The 20180-nt window shown below is 58.4% G+C and overlaps 2 protein-coding genes across 4 annotated transcripts in view; one reads left to right on the forward strand and one right to left on the reverse strand.

Annotated features, from left to right (window-relative positions):
• Nucleotides 1–14173, forward strand: part of CCDC33 (coiled-coil domain containing 33) — a 41946-nt gene extending 27773 nt beyond the window's left edge. Inside the window, exons 13-23 of the mRNA XM_027712323.2 lie at nt 1669–1794; nt 10281–10369; nt 10637–10670; nt 11842–12037; nt 12129–12217; nt 12409–12540; nt 12703–12775; nt 13000–13121; nt 13336–13419; nt 13521–13610; nt 13902–14173. Coding sequence (XP_027568124.2) covers nt 1669–1794; nt 10281–10369; nt 10637–10670; nt 11842–12037; nt 12129–12217; nt 12409–12540; nt 12703–12775; nt 13000–13121; nt 13336–13419; nt 13521–13610; nt 13902–13964 — 1098 coding nt within the window. The 3' untranslated portion in view covers nt 13965–14173. The remainder of the gene's footprint in view (nt 1–1668; nt 1795–10280; nt 10370–10636; nt 10671–11841; nt 12038–12128; nt 12218–12408; nt 12541–12702; nt 12776–12999; nt 13122–13335; nt 13420–13520; nt 13611–13901) is intronic.
• Nucleotides 14174–14182: 9 nt separating this feature from the next.
• Nucleotides 14183–20154, reverse strand: LOC113983294 (cholesterol side-chain cleavage enzyme, mitochondrial). 3 transcript variants are annotated; one of them, XM_027712325.2, is made up of 11 exons: nt 20078–20154; nt 18317–18439; nt 17837–17904; nt 17001–17156; nt 16610–16809; nt 16046–16249; nt 15495–15655; nt 15251–15417; nt 15047–15125; nt 14704–14895; nt 14183–14509 (listed from the first exon to the last, which is right to left on the reverse strand). In XM_027712325.2, the coding sequence occupies exons 3-11, from the start codon at nt 17872–17874 to the stop codon at nt 14387–14389; spliced, it is 1320 nt and encodes a 439-aa protein (XP_027568126.1). In that variant the 5' UTR covers nt 17875–17904; nt 18317–18439; nt 20078–20154; the 3' UTR covers nt 14183–14386. The 3 variants fall into 3 exon arrangements, with proteins under 3 accessions (XP_027568126.1, XP_027568127.1, XP_027568125.1); XM_027712326.2 differs by lacking the exon at nt 20078–20154 and having other exon boundaries at nt 18317–18534; XM_027712324.2 differs by lacking the exons at nt 18317–18439; nt 20078–20154 and having other exon boundaries at nt 17837–18265.
• Between the last annotated feature and the right edge of the window lie 26 nt (nt 20155–20180).

The following is a 20180-nucleotide window of genomic DNA, read 5'->3' on the forward strand; positions in this document are numbered from 1 at the left end:
CACTATCCCAGATTGCTCCAAGCTCCATCAAACCTGGCCTTGAACACTTCCAGGGATGGCGCAGCCACAGCTTTTCTGGGCAACCTTGTGTCAGGGCCTCCCCAACCTCACAGGGAAGAATTTCTTCCTAATCTATTTTTTTTCCTGATAAAAATTATATTTAGCCCTTCCCCGCTGAGCATGTTTTCTCGGTGAGCCGACAAAGCCCCCGAGGGCTTCTGGCACAGCCAAACTGCTGCCAGCTGCTGATCGGCACTTGCCAGTCAAACACAGCCCCCGTTCCTCTTATTGTACGGAGGATTACAAGAGTCGTGATCTCGGCCAGGAAGAGCCAAACCAAGCAGGGAACGTCTTTGTTAAGGGGAATGGGTTGGTTTTCGCCGCCGGTCCCGGGGGAGCGTTCAGGGCAGCGCTAATTGAATTAAGAGCACGTTCGCTCGGGCTCCGACGGGCCACGGTGGCCGCGGCCATCGCTCCGGAGCGGCAGCAGCAGCTGCTCGCCGGCCTCCGTAATTGCAGCCAGAGCCTAAACTGTTGCATTTTGCATGATTCTGCTCCCCCGGGAAGGGGGAGAGTGGTGGGGCGGGGGGCGGCTTCACCCAGCTTTGATGCTGGAGGAGCTCGGCTGAGGTCGGGGCCGGCGGCGGAATGAAAGGCGGCGGCTCGGGGGATGCTGCTGCTGATGGTGTTAATGAGGCAGCGGTGGGGAAGGGCACGGGGCGCCTCCGGACACCTCCTGCTGCAGAGGGGGGATGCGCCCGCCCTCGTTATCGGCACTAACGAGGCGAGGCCGGGCGCAGGCACGGAGGAAAACCCAGAGAGGGCCACTTTGCCGTTGCCCATGCCTGTGGCCAATTTGGAGAGGGCATCCAGGCTGATTGCTCAGCCGTAGGAGCCAGGAGAGCAGCTGGAAGGTGGGGAGCGAGGATTTTCGGGGTGGGTGCGGGAATACCATGCCTTGATACATGAATCCCAGCGCCAAGGCAGGTCCTCATCACCCCGGGAGCCAGGACTGGGCAAGGCTCCATATCTGTGACCTTGCCACTCAGGTGGCAGCGAGGAGCACATGGACTCCATCGTTTATTCCATTAGATCCTGCTTCCCCCTCTAACTGGATTAGAGGGGAGTCTATAAAAGCCAGGCTGGCGGGAGGAGAGCAGGACGCGCAGAGCCGGGAGTGGGAAATGAGGGGCAGGGAAATCACATTACTACTGCCAGCAGCTTCTGGCAGGGCTCTGGCAGGGGTTGTTGGTGTGCCGGAGGGGCCTTATCCAGCAGGCACCCAAGGTGGGGGCAGCACCGGCTGGCAAAGTGTTTTCTAACATCCCATTGCACCTTCAGGACCTGGATACCCACCTCCCACCCACCTGAAGGCTGAGGATGGGCATGGGCCTGCTGTTTCCATCACCACAGGCACAGAACTGCCTCCTTCTCCTCCTTCTCCACCTTGTCACATTGTCACCTCAGGGATCCCCTCTCTGCCCAAAACTCCCCTCGTAACTTCCTCTTGGCCGACCCACAGCTCTTCCCCATCGCTCCAGTGGCACACTGGGGATGTGGATGGGGGGACAGGAGACATGCAGTGGATGCAGATCAGCCCAGATGCCCCCTCCTTGCCCCTGTCACTGCATCCATCCATCTCACAGACCATTGCCTCTCCCTCCCCAGAGACCAGCAGCATTCCTGACCCCGTCAGGCAGCGATGCCCTCCCCAGCCTGGACCCTGCCACACTCAGCACCCTCCAGAGCAGCGAGGAGCCACTGGCGACCCCCCTGTACCCACTTGATGGCCAGGTAAGGACCCACGAGGGCATCCAGAGGTGCTATGCCAACACCCTGCCCATGGCATCCAGCCTCCGTGAAGGCACACGCCATCCTCATAAAGGTGAAAAACCAACATAAATCCCAATTTTTAATCTCTCTTCCAATGTGTGCATGGCTGGGAGTGGCCGGTTTTACCTCCAGCCTGGCTGTAGCAGTGATTTCTTGTGTTGTGTGGAGCATCCCTGTGGATCATCCCTGGTATCCAGCTGTTTCGGGGTGGCACAGGGTCTGGAGGGGGGACATCATCCCATCACCTTGCTGGGGGCAGTGCTTCAATGCACCAGCTTCGATCTAATCGCTCAATCCCAAATTCATTTAGCAAATTCTCTCCTATTATCACTGCATTATGTGGGAGAACCCAGGCACCTCCAGCTCGTACCTTTCGGCTCCAGGAAAAAAATAAAAGCCAGCTGTTCTCCTCCTCCAGCCCTTTGTAGTGACAAATGGAGCCCTTGGATGAATTTAAACCCGGCCCTCGTGGTCCTAATGTCTTCCTGTGCTTTAAGCCATCTGGCTTTAAAAATAACAGGTTGTTAAAGCCCAATTCTGCTTATTAAATAGCTTGGAGAGAAGGGGGTGGAGGGGGCCCATTCTTTCCAAAACCCCACTTATTTCCCCATCAGTGGCTTCCCAGACCCCACCTTCAACCTGCGATTCAGGCAGCAAAGCAAGAAGAAAATTAGCAATAAAATAACCACCATAAAGAAAAGAATAATACTACAGCAAAGCTATTTGTTTTTCCTCCAGCTGTTTTAATTCCTCCAATCCACTGAGCTTTATGACTTCCCTTTCCACGGCTTCTTTATGCTCAACCTAATAGAAACCAATAACGGGGCGTGCGGGGGCGGGTACCACAGCACAGCTTAAATGCCATCGGGGTGTGAGCTCCGAATTTGATGGATACAATTACCCAGGGGCTCTGGAGAAGCCCCAGCACCCTCCAGACCTGCAAAGGATCCAGCCCAATGCTCCAAGCAGCCTCAAATTCGGCTTGCTGCATCCTCACAAGAGCATCCCTGCGAGGATGGGTGGGAAGTGATCTCAAGGATGTTTCCAGCATCCAATTTTAAAGCCCGAGTGGGGCAACAGGAGCCCAGAAATGTTTTGCACAAGGTCTGGGCACCCCTGCACGAGTATTTTCTCTTTTTCTGTCTAAAAAAACCCCATGGCTGGTAGGATTAATATTTCCCCTCACACGCACAACCTTTGGCAGCCGTTTTCTTTCCTTTGCTTTTTTTCTTCCCCCCTAAAGCACAAATTATTTTCACTTGGCTTGCACTGTGGCGCGGGGGGATTTGCTTGGAAAACCCGTCTCCTGACAGCCCCGGGAATCGGGGCTGACACCCTACTAATGGAGCGTGTGTGCGGGAGGGAGCCGGGACGTGACAGCCCCCCCGGCGGCGGGGTTTGGGGGGGCCGGGGGGGAAGCACTCGGCTGATCACAGTCCTGTCACTTCTTCCCGCTCCGCTCGGGCTGATCAAACCCGGATCCTCATCCCTACCCTGCGGCTTTGGAGGTCCTGCTCTGGATCTGCTCGTTAACGCCTTCATTAGAAAGTGGGAAAACAAAGCGATGAGGAACATTATCGGGGATGGGGTAACCCTCCTGCTTTTCCACCTCCCACGGGGGTGGAAATCCTTTGTGCCGGGACATTAACATCCCCTCCTCCCCGGGCTTACCAAGTTTTCCTGCTGGACGAGCTCTCCGACCTTAGGCTGAGCCTTGTGCTGGGCTCAGCCTAACCATGTTTTCCTACCCTCCTGCCCTCTCCCGGAATAGATTTGTGCCTCTCTTACCAGCTGATGAATAATTTACAAGCAGCACTTAACGATTAGGGGGGCGTTTTCTCCAGCCTCCTCAAACATTTGCTTCTCCTTCAAGCCTTTCTTTCTCCACTCCCATCACACATATTTCCCTGACCTGTCGATGCAGGGGGATTTACAAGCCACAGGGTCTCTCGCGGAGCTGGGAGAAGCAAATGTCGTATTTTTTTCCATGCTGGTGTTTTGTTCCCAGCGCTGCACGTGCACTGTCAGCTCCATCACGTAAGATAAGAGCCCAGATGTGCAGCTGGTCCCCAAAAATATCCCATAGAAGAGGAAGCCGTGATGGAGGGGGGCATTTCTTGCTTCCCAGCAGCATTGGAGTCCCTTTGCTGGGCCCATATCCAGTTTCTGTGTGATTTCCAAGGAAGAGGGGGGGCTTTTGCACCCACTGAGCAGGGTCTGCTGCCTCAGCAAGCTGGGAGGGGACACCCAGCATGGTGTGGTGCTGCTGGGCCCAGCAGCTCCTTGGAGCTGGTGCCTGAAAAGTGTTCTGATGGCGAGGGGAGAGGGGGGGCAAGGGGTGAGGGATGTGAGGGGAGAAGGAGCTGTGGAAAAAGAGGATGCTGCAAGGGGTGAGGGTGCTGGGAGGGGAAACCGGCATTCAAAGGATGAAGATGCTGCAAGGAAAAAGGATGGCACCCAGGGAGAAAGTGCAGCAAAGGGTGAAGGTGCCGTGGGCCCGAGGGTGCTGGGAGGGGTGAGGAGAAAGATGAGGATGCTGCAAGGAAAAAGGATGGTGCACTGGGAGAGGGTGCTGCAAGGGACAAGGGTGCTGTGAGGAAAGAAGAGGATGCGAAGGATGAGGATATTGCAAGGAAATAGGATGGGGCATGGGGAGAAGGTGCAGCAAGGGATTATGCTGCGAGGGGAGAGGGTGCAGCGAGGGGAGAGGGTGCTATGAGGGGTGAGGGTGCTTCAAGGGGTGAAGATGCTGCAAGGGACAAGGATGCTGCAAGGGGAGAGGGGGATACGAAGGATGGGGATGCTGCAAGGAAAAAGGATGGTGCACGAGGAGAGTGAGCAGCAAGGTGTGAGGATGCTGCAAGGGGAGAGGGTTCTGTGAGGTGTGAGGATGCTGCAAGGGGAGAGAGGGATTTGAGGGATGCAGATGCTGCAAGGGAAAAGGCTGGTGCATGGGGAGTGGGTGCTGCAAGGGACAAGGGTGCTGTAAAGGGAAAGGGTGCTGTGAGGGAGAGGGGAATGGGATAGATGAGGATGCTCCAAGGAAAGAGGATGGTGCACGGGGAGAGGGTGCAGCAAGGTGTGAAGATGCTGCAAGGAGAGAGGGGGCAGCAAGGGGAGAGGGTGCTGTAGAGGGAAAGGGCAACGTGAGGGAAGAGGAGGATGTGAAGGATGAGGAGACTGCAAGGGTAAGGGACAGTGAACCCCATCACCCCTGTGAAGGGAGAGGGTGCTGTGAGGAAAAAGGGTGCTGGAAAGGGAGAGGGTGCTGTGAGGGGTGAGGGGACAGAGGGGTGCAAAAGATGAGGATGCTGCGAGGGAAAAGGATAATGCATAGGGAGAGGGTGCTGCACGGGGTGAAGGTGCTGTGAGGGCTGAGGGGACACAGGGATGTGAAAGATGAGGATGCTGCAAGGGACGGTGCAAGAGGAGAAGGCGCTGTGAGGGGTGAAGGTGCTGCAGGGGGTGTAGATGCTGCAGAGGCTGAGGAAGCTGCGCGGGACGAAGATGCTGCAGGGCCGAGGGTGCCGCCGAGGTGCAGGCGGCCGCCGGCCCGTGCGAGGCTCCAGCCCCATCTAGCGACAGCTCCGCCGGTCCCGGCTCCCCACCGGGGAGGGGACAACCCTCCACCCCGGATACCGCTCCTCTGGAGCTGGGATGTAACCGGTTGGGACGGGGATGCCTCGCTTTGCCCAGCCCGGGGATGCTCGGAGATGTTTGCCGGGAACTGGACACCCATGGGTGCCCCGGCAGGCACGGGCACGGGGCTCAGTGCGCGGCAGGCTGGTGGGTACGGGGGGGGAAGGGGATCCCCCAGCAGGATTAAACCAATTAATAAAACAGGCCCATAAGTGAGCTGATGTGACCCCAGAGGTCACCACCCTGGCACTGCCTCCAGGAACAGGGGCAGGGTAAAGGCATTTACAGCAGAAACCTGCCAGCCACCCCAAATCCATCTGCAATGTCACCGCTGGGCTGGGGGAGAGTAAAAGTAACGGGAAAAGCTGTTTTCTTGGGGAGAAGGTGGGATGGCGAGGACGGGGACAGAGGGACGTGGGTTTTGGAGGGCAGCAGAGGGGGCTGGAGAGGCAGGGACCCAAGGGTAAAGGGCTGGGGGAGGCTGCGTGTGGGCTGAAGGGGTTGAAAATGATCCAAGTGCCACAGTTATGTTGCATGAGGGAGTTTTTTTGGTGATCCAGGCCCTGGGCAAAGGTGGGCTTTGCATGGGCTTCTCCTGCTTGGGTCTGGGTGGCTGAGGGTTTAGCTGTGTGGGGTAGGGACTGGGGACACCAGCACTGATCCAGAGCATGGAAGAAGAGAAAACTGTCTCCAAAATACCATTTTTATGTGTTTGGGAGTGCTTGCATTGGAACGTGTGGCACCCTTGCATGTCCTGCTCCAACCCAGCCCAGCAGTGCTACTAAACCCTCTGTGAACCTGGCACAGAGGGACTCATCCATCCTTGTTTAGGGACTTCTCAGCCTTTCCTGGTCCTAGGGCACCTAAAAAGTGTGGGAATAGGGGAGAGCATTTAACTTGGGTCCCATGCATGGATTTTTGAAGGTATGTTGGGATAACTGTCTCTGTGGAGCTGCCTAGTGCTGCCCCATCTGGCACTGGGGACTTTTGGTGATATTTCTCCACTTCTTCACATCCCCGAGGTTTGTCTTAAAGCACAAATGTGGATGTTTTCCTAGGAGGAAAAAACCCCACAAGGACTCAGTGGGAACCCAGAATAACAGCTGGAATCTGTTTCCCTCATTTTTTTAGTCTCAGGAGGGGGATTTTAGGTCTGGCCCCTGTTTGTGGTCGGGGGTGAGCAGCAGCACTGGGGGATGCTCTGGTCCATGCTGGGAGGAGAAACCCAACCCAGGAGATTCTTTCCCACTGGGCACCATCAGGAGCAGGGCATCACTTGGGGACATCACTTTGGCTGTCCCCCTCCCTCCTGAAAGCAGCAGGATGAGGGGGAAAACTGTTTCTCGGGAGCCAGGAGCTGACTCAGCCGGCATTTGCTCTCAAAAGTTATCCCACCTGTTCCTAGCTGCATATATTTTTTCCCTTTTTTTGTCTTTCTTTTTTTTTTTTTTTGTCTTCCTTTCATTTTCTTTGAGGAAAATAAACCAGCAGCGACTCACAGAGGACTCACAATCCCTGCTGGCGGCACAGCTGCTTCCTTGAGCCTTATCTTGAAGGAGCAGGCGGGAGGGTGGGAGCCCGCGGAGCAGTCTCCTCTCCGTGGAGCATCTCCCCTCCCCGAGCTACCCAGTGTAATCCAGAGGCTTTTATATCCTTGTAAAACACGATATCAGCAGCCGGCAGCTGGGCCCGGAGCCGGAGAGCGATGGCAATCGCCCGCCCTAAACTCGTCCTCGAGGCTGGGGGGGGAGCAGAAGATGTGGTGTCTCTATTAAATGGGACGTGGCACAGATTAAGCAGTTTTCAATGCAATCCAATTAAGTCCTAAATTGAATTGTAATGCTTTGCCTAATACACCCACCCCCCCCCCCAGCACAGCCCCCCCCCGGAGCTTGGGAAGGGAGTTCAGCCTTGATTTAATCAGATAAAACCCCGTTTATTTGCTGCCTTTCACATCCTGCCAAGGTGTAAGGGGAGCAGCCGGGCTAAAATTCTCCGTATTTCCCCCGGGAATTGGAGTTCCCCAGGAAAACACTGTGATTTTAGAAGCAGAGGAGGAAAACCGACGTTTTCCCCACTGATCTGGCCACCCAGATGTCCTGAGGGTGGTTTGGGTACCCAGGGACCTGGGACCTGGCATCAACCCCAGCCCCATCTATACCTGCATCCCAAGGGAATATGTGAGGTTGATGGGGGCAATGGGCAAAGCAAAGAGAGGCATCACCATCTCCTGATGAGTTCATGAGCTTTTGTTACAGAAAAGAGGGGAAAATGGGATTTTTTTTTTTCCCTCTGATCTTCCTAAGCCACTGCAGTAATTTTTTTTTCTCCTCAGATATGTAAATCCAAGCTTATCCCATCTTCCTAACAATTAAGGAATTAGGCTTAATATTCATCCATGGATGTTTTATTTGTGGAGCTGGAGGGAGATTGTGCTGCAGCAGGGGGTGGGGGGCCGTCAGGGGCTCAAATGCCTCTGTGCTCACACGTGTAACAAGTTGTCCCATCCTCAGCCTTTCTCATGTCCTCTCCTCAGACAGGGACGGGGTCTACACACGCCATGTGGATGCAGAACCCTCTGGCACACCCTATTTTTAGCAATTTTCGGACCTTCCTGCCTCCTGCAGAGGTTTATTTCTAGCCCCCTCCCCGTCTCGCTTTGCTCCGTGCTGCTCCATCTAGAGAGGAATTGATTCCAGCAGTCAAAGCTAATCGGATACATCAAAGCATCTTGGAGCAATTTGTTAAGTAAATATAAAAAAAAAACCCCAAACTTAGCCTAAGTAAATATGGGAAGGAGGGGGGGGTGGCATATCGGGTGATGAAAGGCTCCAAAGGCAGGAGAAGCTTCAGAGAAGCTTGGAAATGATGAGGAGGGGAAAAAAAAAATATTAAAAAATAAATAACGAGTGCCAGGAGTTTCAAAGCTTCCATCATTTCAGACGCGGATTCCCAGCCTTTCATCCCGGACCCCTGTGGGAAGGAGAGACGCAGCGATCTCTGTACGGATTTGAGATAGGAGATGTAGGGAAAAATGTCTTCAAATGCCTTTAACCCTGTCCCTGGGGTGATGCTGCCTGCCGGGATGGTGGGATTCTGAGCAGCGCTGGGCTGGGAATACAGGCTGGGGGAGCTTTTCCAGGCTCTGCAGGTGTAGTCTGAGCCTGGAAAAGCCGTGGTGGAAGGCAGCCCAGGCAAGGCAAGTGCATTATTGATGGAGCAGATAATTGCACGCTTCCCACCATCTCCTTGATGAAAAATTGATGGCACGGGATGAGGTAGCGAAGGGCTCCACTGACTTACACCGGCCTCTTTGTTCCCTGACAAACCCTGGAGCAGAGGTGGATGCGGGATGCCACAGCAGGTGGGAGGCACAGGAGCCTCTGTGGGACCCTGAAAAAGGGACAGGATGAGGGACAAGCAGGGACAGAGAATCCCGTGCCTTAAAACACGTTAAATTCAGTCTCAGGACGGAAGTGGGGTTTGCTCAGCAAATTATCCAGCCAATTATTCCCAGGCCAAACTCCAAGGTGGAGCTGAAGCCTGATGCCACCCAGCACCTCCCAGACGTGTGTCCTCCGAAGTTAATTGAGTGTTTGAAACATCAGAGGAGCGTGCTGGGAAGGCAGAGCATTTCCATGCATGGAAATGAGGCGCTGTCATCACTGGAGCCACCCAGGAGCGCTGGGATCTGGTGGTGGCCTCCACCAAGTCACTCTCCTTGGCTCTGCACTGCTGGGAGCAGGGAATAAGGCAAAAAAAATCAGGATGGGAATGAGAAGGGAGGGCTGGAAGCAGTGAGGGGCTGAGGTCTCCACAAGCTCTGATGGTTTTGGAAGCAACAATGGGATGTTGAAGGGGAAGAGATGTGGATGTCCAGGGCACCTGTCTGCCTCTGGAATTCTCCCATTCTGGGTGCAGACGGGTGATTTTGGCCTCCCAGCTGCTCCACGGAGGAGTTGCTAAGAGGCAAGTTGTGTTGTAGCAACAGCTGCCGGTGTGCTGGGAGCTCCATGCCACCTAAATCCTTTTGCCAGTGGAAAGGGCTTGGGAAAACCAGCTTTTCCTCATGCTACAGCCCCCTGGCATCACCGCAAGTCCCCCGGCTGCAGCTCAGGCAGTGGTGCAGGAACATGAGGTTTGCCTGGGGGGGATTTGTTTGGGGCAGGAGGAGCCTGGCAACCTGCTGTGGGCAGGGCTGACTGTGGGAACGGGGTGCTGGGGGGACCGAGACACCCCAGGAGCGGGAAGGATGCTCTACTACAGACCCTTCTCCTCCACTGTGAGTGCTGGGAGCGGCAGGTGGGGATGGGGACGTCATCTGGTGTCACCAAGGGAGGGGAGGACCCAGAGGTCCCTGTTACACCCGAGCAAGGGTGCCTGGCTCAACAGTCCTGCTGTGGAATGATGCTCATGGAGTTGCATCCATGTCTTACATGTAGCGGTGGCACTTGGGGACGTGGTTTAGTGCTGGTCTTGGCAGTGCTGGGTGAATGGACTTGATGGTCTTAAATGGTTCCATGATACAAAGTCAGGAGTTTCTGAGTACCCCCATCCTCAGGAGAAGGTCTTCCAGCCCTCTGGCTGTATCCAAGCCCCAAAGCGGGATGCTTGAAGCATCACAGCCAGTCATTCCAGAAGTTTTGGGGCAGAGCTGGACCCTGATCCCAAAGCAACAACGGCAAAGGTGTTTTGCTCCAGATGAAAGCCTGGAGAGCTGCTCCCAGCTGTGGGAAAGGGGATGAAGGAGCTTGTTCCTCCCCAGCCTGCTCCTCATCCTCACCCTCTGCCCTGATGTCTCCCGCCAGCTCCATCGAGATGACATGTCCCTCCCAGCAGTTGATGCCATGGCCAGTATCCTGCCTGGAAAGCAGCCATTCCCACATGGAGAGCAGAGGTACGGGGACCGCTGTGGGTTTGGCTCCTTCTTCTTATCCTCCTTGGGGTGATTTCATCCTTCCTTCACTCTCCCCATATTTTTCCCAGCAGCTTCTCCTCCTGCCCCAGTGCTGCAGATCTTACTCCTCATCTCCTCCAGCCTCCCACCCTTCCTGCACTCCCATCCCTCCCAGCACCCCAAACAGGCTCCTGTCTCCTACAGAGAGTTCCTTGGCCAGGGTTTTGCTGGTGTTTCACAGTGTCCCCCCTGCTCTTGGCTCTGCAGGTCCCAGGAGAAATTTGGAGATCGCCAGGAGCTGGTGAGTGCCAGGGAGACAGCAGGAGCAGGGACAGTGGGGACACTGCAGAGGAAAAGCAGTGTCCCCAAGGTTGGTCCTGGCTCCCAAAGCCAGTGAAGGTCTGGGAGGGGGTGGGGGGCAGCCCTTGAGCTTGGCTGGAGGGACCTTTACCTTGGGAACGAACCAAAACCTGGATGAAACCGCTCCTGGGCAGATGGGGAGGAAGGAGCAGAGCCTCTAGCTGCACCTGCCCCCCTTTCCCCCCTTCCCAAGGCTACTTGATGCTGCTGCAGCCCCTCCCCACGCCCTGGCCCCCCCACAGGCCACTGGCCAAGGCCATTCCCAAGGCTGGGAGCAGGGGGCCCAGGGGAGCTGGAGGCACACAGCTCCCTCTGGCCAAGGTCCCTGCTGTCAGGATCCTCCCAGCGTGGCAGAGAGGGGTATCAGCCTAAAAAGATAAAAATCCACAGGGAATTTTATCCCCCCAGCACCACCTGGCATCATCTTTCTGTTATTCTTCACCCCATCCCTTCTTTCAAAGACCTGCAAAGCCCTGAAAGGCTCAGAGCTCGGGGATGACTCCCAGATCCAGCACTGCTCCACCCCACATCCTTGGGAGATTTCCCCAAGGAAAAGATGGAGAAATGGAGGAGGGGTCTGTTGGGTGGAAGGAGAGGTGGGTGGATGGAGAGGAGAAGGTTTGGAAGGACAGAATGGATGGCTGGAGAAGAAAAGGATGGATGGATGGATGGATGGATGGATGGATGGATGGATGGATGGATGGAGAAGAGAAAGATTAATACATGAACATGTGGATGGATGGATGGGAAAAAGAATAATAGATGGCTAGAGAAGTGAAGGACAAGTGGCTGGAGAGGGATGCATGGAGATGAGAAGAATGAATGTATGAATGCATGGATGGATAGATGGATGGGGAAGAGAAGGATGGATGGAGAAGAGAAAAGAAGGATTGACACATGAATGGATGGATGGATGGACAAATGGGAAAGAGAAGGATGGATGGAAGAGGTAGAGAAGGATGGATGGTGTCAAGAGGAGTGGAAAATCTGGATGTTCCTTAGCTCTCCACAGTGGGTCTGACCCTCAAGCCACATATCCCGAGCTGATCCCTTGGATCTGGGGACAGCCCTGGCTGCCATGGGGTGCCAGCAGCTCTGCTCTGGGCTGGCAGGATGTGGGCAGCTACCGCCTGGCACTGAAGCGGATGGCAGGGGACCTCCTGTCCCTGCGCCGGCACGTCACCAGCCTGGAGGTGGAGAACGGGCACCTGCGGGGCAGCCTGGCCTCGCAGCAGGAGCTGGGCCACACGCTGCTCCACGACACTGACCTGCACGTCATGACCCGGGAGGAGCTGCTGGACAGGCTCGGTGTGTGGCGGGGAGGGGGCAGGTGGGAACTGGGGAACCTCCTCCCCAGTCCCCTGGCTGGGTGACAAGGATGTGGCATGGGCTCTTGCAGCCACCCTCAAGCACCAGCTGGCGGCCAGCACAGCAGAGATGAGGAGACTGAAGGATCGCGTCCAGCAGCTGCAGAATGAGCTGATCCGGGTATGGGTGTGAGCAGGGGCTGCCTGGGGGATGGAGTGGGCTGGAAAAGCAGGGGAGTAGCGGGGCCCCCCAGAGCCCAGCAAGTGCCTGAGAGCCCCAGGACCCCTCCATGAGGTTCTCCCAGGTGATGCCTCAAGGCTTGAGGCTCAGCACAGAGCTCCCTGGGGGAATTTCCTCTTCCTCCCTCGCAGAAAAATGACCGGGAGAAGGAGCTGGTGCTGCTCCAGCGAGCCCACCGGCTGCAGCAAACCATGCTGAGGAGGTGCCAGGATAGGGTGGCCAAGGCAAAGGGCTTGGAGGAGACTGTGCAGCAGCAGGAGAAGGTGAGCCATGGGGCATTAGGTTGGGGTGAGAAGGACAGACTGGAGGGCACAAGGCTCTGTGGAGCAGACGGGACCCTCTGTCCCATCTGGCTCCTCCATGAGATGATGTCACAGCCTGGCATTGGGCTGGTGATGTGGAGACAGCTCTGCCCTCTCCCACAGGTCATCCAGGTGATGGAGCGGGTGCTGCAGGAGAAACTCGCCAGGGCAGGCAGGAGCACGGAAAAGCCAGCAGGTGGGTGCAAGAGGGAATGAGGACTCTCGGGGGGGGGGGGTGGGGGTGGTCCGTACCCAGCTGCTGGGCTCCCTGGGATGATCCATGGTGGGGGATCAGTCGGTCCTGAGCCCCCCAGCACACATTCCTGGGCATGGGAGAGGCAAGGGCTTGCTCTAGCCCCCATCCCTGCACGGGGAGGGGCGCAGGACACGTCCCAGTGTCCCCCCCACGCCATCCCCCAGGTGAAGCCCTCTCCGGGGAGATGCACACCGCGCTGCTGGCCGAGAACCGCCGGCTGCGGGAGGAGCTGGCGAGGGCCGCCCACCCCGCGGCCCCCATCGCCCCGCGGCCCCCAGCCCTGCCGGTGAGACTGGGGGAGGGCACAGGATTGGGGAGGGGGCAGAGCCGTGGCACCCCAGAAAGCACTACTGGAGGGTCTCCTGGGGGCATCACCTGGATGGCATCTCCGGCTCTGTGGGGCAATAGCCACCCCACGGCTCGTCCCCGCCGTGAGCAGCGGGAGAGAGCGGGGAAATCCAGCACGGCCGTTCCCGCTCCAGCTCACCTCGTGCCCACAGGGTGTTTTGGGGGGCACGGAGAAGCTGTCTCTGCTGGCCCGGCTGGAGGAGGCACAAGCCCGCGGGCGGGTGCTGGACAGGCAGGTGGGCATCACCCCTCTGCACCCCACTTGATGGTGGGGGGCTTGGAGTGTCTCTGGCCCCCATTTTCTGGGGAGAGCCAGCCTGTTTTGGGTCTGTCCCAGCTGGAGAAGGCAGCGAGGAAGTGGGGCCGGGAGAAGCAGGAGCTCGGAACTCGTCTGCTGGAGCAGGAGAATTGCTTCCCCCACCCCTCGGTGAGCACACAGGGGGGACCAAGGACACCCCTCACGGGAGCTGGCAGCCGGTATTTGCTGCCAGCAGGAAGGATCGGGACTCAGAGCCACCCCTATGTGCTCTTGGACAGTTTGAGGGAGGGGTGCAGGGCAGGGGGGGGTCTCCATGCCCACCCTCACACTGGGGGGAATCTGGGGCCCTCAAGAATCCCAGAATGCTCCCCTGCCAACCCAGAGCCCTCTCACCTGATGCCCCCCAGAGGGCGAGGCTGCATTTACAGCTCCCCAAGACCTTTTCCTGTCCCTCAGCAGAACCTGATTGCAATGTCCACGGCCCCCCGGAGAAGACCCCACACTCTGCCCCCCCTGCCCTAACCCGCGCCCGCTGAGAGAGACGGAGAGACGCACTGCTGGCAGGAAGAAGCCGGTGCTTTTTCACGGGATGCGATGACAGAGGAAATGAGAGGCAAAGCAGAACATTGGAGGGGGTCGGAGGAGCTCGGCCGCAGTCCCTGGTGTGGTTCCCAGGGAGCCCCGAGCAGCCGGAGGGTGCAGCAGCACCAACCCACCCTCCCACCCCGCACTCCCTTCAGTTTATCTCCCCCGTGGCGTAAGCGCAGCCTTGAGCCAAGGCAGAGATGCAGCAAGCCAAGGCTGCAGCCCTGAAAGTGTCCCAGACGTCCCCCAAATCCCATCCCCAGGCTGGAGACTGGCTGGAAGGAGCTGAAAGTGCCTGTTGGGATGTGGGAGATGTCCCAAAATGGGGACGGGCTGGGTGTCACCCGGGATCAGGCTCATCACGCCCGGGACTCGAGCGGCCGTAAGGTCAAGTAGATGGGTTTGTCTGGGATAAGAATGAGATCAAACTTGGTCCCAATTTCCACTGCTCTCATGGTTTCAATCTTGAAGTTCTCCAGGATCTGGAATGAAAGAGAACAGAGCAGATGGGTTGGATAGGGCTTGGAGCAACCTGGTCTAGCAGAAGGGGTCCCTGCCCATGGCAGGGAGTTGGAATGATTACACAGAAAACTCTGGAGGTAGCCACACCCACGTGCCACTTCCCTGATCCCCCCCAGTGACAAGTCCCCGGTGTCCCCAGCAGCAGGATGCTCACCTGCATGAGGAAGAGCTGCATCTCCAGCTCAGCGATCCGGCGCCCCAGGCACTGCCGTGGTCCAAACCCAAAACTCAGTCCCTGGAAGTGCTTGGGGCCAGCTGCCAGCCAGCGCTGGGGCCTGAACTGCTCTGGCTTGGGAAAGACCTCAGGATCCCGGCCCATGGCGTAGAGACCGACCTGCACCAGCGTCTGTAGGGAGGGATCAGCCCCGTGGGTCTGGGCTCTCCACGTGGCTTTGCTGGGGTGCAGGGATGGCATCCAGCCCTCCAGCTGCTCCCTCCATGTCACCCAGGTCCCACAACCCCGTCAGGGTGAGGAGGGACCCGGTGACCATGCTTACCTTGGGGGGGATGCAGTAGTCCTGGAGGATGACCTCTTGAGTGGTGTACCTCTGCAGGGTCACGGCCACAGGGTGCAGCCTGGGGAGACAAGTGCCAAACATCTCATCCTGGGGACAGCCTCACCTGCCCACACTCCCCTTCGATTCATGACGGTTCAGGGAGGGAAGGGGCTTGGGGTGTTTTTCAGTGGGGCTCCTCCTCACCTGAGCGTCTCCTTGATGGCAGCTTTGAGCAGACGGATGGTTTTCAGCATCTTCACCCTGTCCCCTGCCGCCTCACGCTTGGCAGCCAGCACCTCTGCCCGCAGCTGCTCCTGGACCCCCGGGGCCCGTGCCAGCTCGAACATGGCCCACTGCAGCGTCATGGAGGTCTGGAGCAGGGCAGGGGAGCAAGGCTCAGCACCAGCCAGGACCTGCACCCTGCCCAGCCACCCTGCCCGCTCCATACCGTGTCCACCCCGCCCGCCATCATCTCGGTGACGCTGGCCCTGATGTCATCCAAGGGCAGCTTGTCCCGCATGATGAGGTTGCAGAGGATGCCCATGTACTCCTTGGTGCTCTTGCGTTGCAGCCGTAGGTCCCGGTAGACATTTTGGATGCATTTGTCCGCTGAGGAGACACGGAGGCATGGCATGGTCTTCCTCCCCCAAGGAATGGTGGAGGAGGAAGGCACCTCAGGACATTGCTGCCCCAGGGGGAGACAGCCTGCAGGAGGGTTATCCCAGGTGCCCAAAGATATCTGAGGCCACAAGCCCCTCTGGGAGAGCTGCTCCCCTCAACATGCTGCCCATCATCTGCCCTTCATCACTCCTGGATGATTCCCCTCGGCTCCGTCCCACAAGTTCCAGACGTGGAAACTCTACCTGGCATTGGTGATTGGACCCAGGAGAATGTCTCCAGAGTGGTGACATGGGGCTGCAGTGACTTGGCACTATGGAGCCAAGCCCTCAAAGGGACCTTGGATGACAAAGGGAGGTGCAGGCAAGGAGGAACACTCACCCTGGGAGAAGATTGCATCCCAGGCCTGGACGTGGTCCCGCCACGTCTTGGTGTTGAGGTGGCGGAGGAGGGCGGGTGGCAGGTAGAGCATGGGTGATGTGGTGTGGAACATCAGGCTCACGGCATCGATGAAACGCTGCGCGTCGGGGTCCACGAAGTCCTGCAGCAGCCCCAGGCGCTCCCCGTACAGCACATGGCACACGGCTGCAAGGACAGCACCCGTGAGGGGGCCCATCCCCATCCCCTTCCACCATCCCACGGCCAGCTCCAGCCTTTCCAAGGCCTGGCTTGGCCTCCTGTTTACTCAGGATCATGAGGGGTTGGTTTGAATAGGGTTGGCCACCGGTTGATGACCAGTAAATGATAAAAGAGTGTTTTATCAAGTATTGAGTTGTTCTCCTCTTGTCTAGAGAGAGGACATCCTGCCTGGAGAGAGGACACTGCTCTACACACTTCGGCCTTGGGAGAGACACTGGTGGGCCCATCTCTGAGGATGAAGCTTGGGGAAAAGGGTGGGTTTTTTGTGGGGACACAGGCTTTGAGGCTCATGCCCCTGACACTCACACTCCAGGGCGAAGCGGAAGAGCTCGTGGGTGAAGTCAGCCGTCCAGTGCTCCCGGCCACTCTTCTCCACCTGGGCTCTCGCCCGCCGGATAAAATCCTCACCCACCTGGCTCAGCAGAGGCACAAACCCCTCCACCACCTGTGGCGACAGCACCTCCTTGTTCAGCATCAGGCGGTCCGAGCGCCAGGCCTCCCCCGTCCTGCGGGACACCAAAGTGGGGGTCAGAGGTGTCCCCCTCACCCAGGGGATGCCACTCCCCAAAGCCCAGGACCAGCCGATGTCCCCATCACCCTCCTGATGCTCCAGCTTCTCCCCAGCCCTTGTGCTGGGGCTATGGCAATAGGACCTGGTAGCCCCATTTAGAGGGCACTCCCCGGCCCCCCGACTCACTTGAGGAGCACACCATAGGGCTTGTTGCGGAAGTCACGATATGCCACCCAGGGGGGGACACTGAAGCGCTCTGGCAGTGTCCCCTCTGCCTGGAAGAGGGTGGCAGCGTCCCGGGGGCTGATGATGTTCACACTCTCGTAGACACCCAGCTTCTCCCTGACGGGGTGAAGAGGGGGGTCAGCCCTGCACTCTGAACCTCAGCAACCCCAAATCAACCCCCCGCCCCCTTGCATGCCCTAAAATCCTGCTGGAAGGTCCCGTCCTGGGAAATGCAGGGGCTCAGCACCAGGATCGGGCCCTCAGGACTCAGGTGGGAATAGAGAGTGGTGCTGAAATCAAATCCCCAGCCCTTCTTTCTCAGATCCAGACCCTGTGGAGATCAGGGAGGGCAGAATCCTCTCCAGCTTCACCATTCCATCCTCCCGATATTCTACATCCACAAGGCACTGCCGCATGGTCCCTGCCCCTTCCTAGGGCACAGAGTCTGTCCCTTCCCGCCCCAGGTTTCCGGTCCCCTCCCAAGGACCTGTCCCTTCCTGCCTCCTGTTCCCTGTCCCCTCCCATGGCACAAGGGTCTGTCCCCTCCTGACTCCCACTCCCCGTTCCCCCCCAGGGCACCAGCTCTGTCTCCTGCTACCCCCCTCTCGCCCATCATTGTGGCATCAAGCCTGGTCAGCGCACGGCAAGCCAGGCTCCTCCAGCAGCTCAGTCACATATTCCCCCCTCCCTCGCCCTGAGCAGAGCTGGGAATAGCGGCATCATCCCCGTCTGGAAAAGCCACTGGGGCTGGGGAGCAGGGTGAGAGAGGCAAGGAGGGGGGCCAGATGCCACCTCACCTGTAAATGGGCCCGAACTGCTGGAACTTGCGAGCCATGATGTGGTGGACGTTGTTCAAGCCGCCCTCCTGCCAGAAGCGGTACAGGTTGAGCCAGCCGGCTCGCCACTCCCCCGGCAGCTGGTTGAAGGGCCGGGGAGTTGAGGGGGTGGGGGTGGCAGCCCCCCCAAGCCGGTGGCACCCCCCGGCTGGGACAGGGGGACATCCCCACAAGGCGCCGGGTTTGGGCGCAGCACGGGCGAGCATGGGAGCGGGCGGCAGAGAGGGAAGGGTGGCCTGGAGCGGGCGGTGGAGAGGGGAGGGTGTCCTCGCTCTTATCCCCGCTCAAGGAGAGGTGCTCTCGCCCGCCTCCCGATGAGTCACGGCCCCCCTGGGGCCGGGGACAGACGGACACTGGGGCATGGGGCAGAGCCAAGGGGTTGGCAGAGCATCGTCCCCTCCCAGCCTTGCCATGGCGGGGTGTGACAGGTGACACGCTGACCTTGAGCGGCAAGGGGTGACCACGGGTGACACTGGCAAGTGGCCTGTGTCACCCCACTACAGGCGGGTACTGCTGCCAGCGCTGACAATGAAAACTCGGCTGCCAAGGAGAGAAATGGTTTATCTGCCAAATAAATGATAAAAACGATCTAGGGGACAAAATAGTGGCAGTTAAACGTAATAAAGGTCACATCAGCCCAGCAGGGGACAGCCTTGGGGACCCCTAGCCAGGGTCACCCCAGGAGGGGACAGTCTTGTAGACTCCTGAACATTGCTGGGGGGTGTCTCACCTCCACCCTCCCCAGGACAGGGAGTGCTGGGGGGACACATCCCCACTTCCTAGGCTCCTTCCAGGATGGAAAGGCTTTTTGGGGTGTCCTGAGCCACGGACAAAGGCTGCAGCACCCGAGGATGGTGGCAGAGTCCCTTGTCCCCAGGCACAGCAACAGCCACTGGCAATGGCGGGGTGGGGGAGATAATGGGATGGGCTCTACTGAGGGGTCCCTGAGACATCTCTTTGGGGGGTCCCCCGGGTCTCTGGAGTGTCCCTGGAAGGGACTGGGAGCGGGACGAGCGGCGGGATGTTCGGGGCCGGGGATGCTGAGCCGGGCTTAGTGGCGGATGCGACAACGGCGGCGGCCACCGGGAGGCGCGCCTGGCCCGTCAGTGGCACCGCACGGGGACAGCGCCGACCGTGCCCCCCTCCCCGGCACCTGAAGCCTGTCCCCTGCCAGGGCATGGAAGTTGTCCCCTCCTGCCCCCCACTCCCTGTCCCCTCCCAGGAAACAGGGTCTGTCACCTCCTGCCCCATGAGTCCTGTCCTTTCCCAGGCCACAAGATCTGTCCCTTTCTGCCCCAGAGTCCCTGTCCACTTCCAGAGTACAGTGTCTGCCACTTCCTGCCCCGTTTTTGGTCGCCTCCTGCCCCACAGTCCCATTTCCCTCCCAGGGTACAGGATCTGTTCCCTCCTGCCCCATGGTCCCTCTCCCTCCCAGAGTACACGGTCTGTCCCCTCCTGCCCCAAGTTTTTGGTCCCCTCCCAGGGAGCAGGATTTGTCCCTTTCTGCCCTAGGGTCCCTAACCCCTCCCAGGGCATCAGCTCTGTACTTTACACCCCACAATACCTGTCTCTGCACATGGCATCAGGATCTGTTCCCTTCTAACCCACAGTCCCTGTCCCCTCCCAGAGAACAAGATCTGTCTCCTCTGGCCCCATAGTCCCTGTCCCGCTCCAGCCCCAGGTTTCTGGTCTCCTCCCAGGAATAGAATCTGTCCTTCCTTGCTCCAGGGTATCTGTCCCCTCTCAGGGAGCAGGATCTATCCCCTCCTGCCCCATGGTCCCTGTCCTCTCGTGTACCAGGCCCCATTGCTTATCCCAGCATGAAAACACCTGCTGGCTGCACGTGCACCCCAGAGCAGTCCCACAGCCCGGAGACATGATGGCACAGTGTCACTCCCTGTCCTTCCCCCCTGCACTGCCACTGTCCTGGGTGGGACCTGCTGCCTCCCCTCCAGACATGGTCAGGGCCCAAGGGACACAGAGGGACACACTGCCACATGCTGAGCTCTGTCCTGTCAGCCACTGCCTCCAGCCCCGAGGTCACAGCCCCCATCACGCTCAGCATCACCTCTGCACCCCCCTTTCCACCACCTCCCCAGAGCATGGGGACAACTCCCGGGCTCCTTCGCCCGATGCCTGTCCCCTGCACGATTAAGGGGTCTCACACACATTCTCCATGGGAATTCTCAGGGCCCTTCTTACCCTGAGCCCCCTACCCTGGCAGGGCTCCGAATTTTGGCGGCGCCTCTGCCAAGGTGTTACCGCTCCTGCAGCACAACGGAACCGCGACCGTTTGTGTCCCCTC

Source organism: Pipra filicauda, unplaced genomic scaffold, assembly GCF_003945595.2.
Source record: "Pipra filicauda isolate LSUMZ 115617 unplaced genomic scaffold, ASM394559v2 scaffold161_size1661140_pilon, whole genome shotgun sequence".
Taxonomy (NCBI): Eukaryota; Metazoa; Chordata; class Aves; order Passeriformes; family Pipridae; genus Pipra; species Pipra filicauda.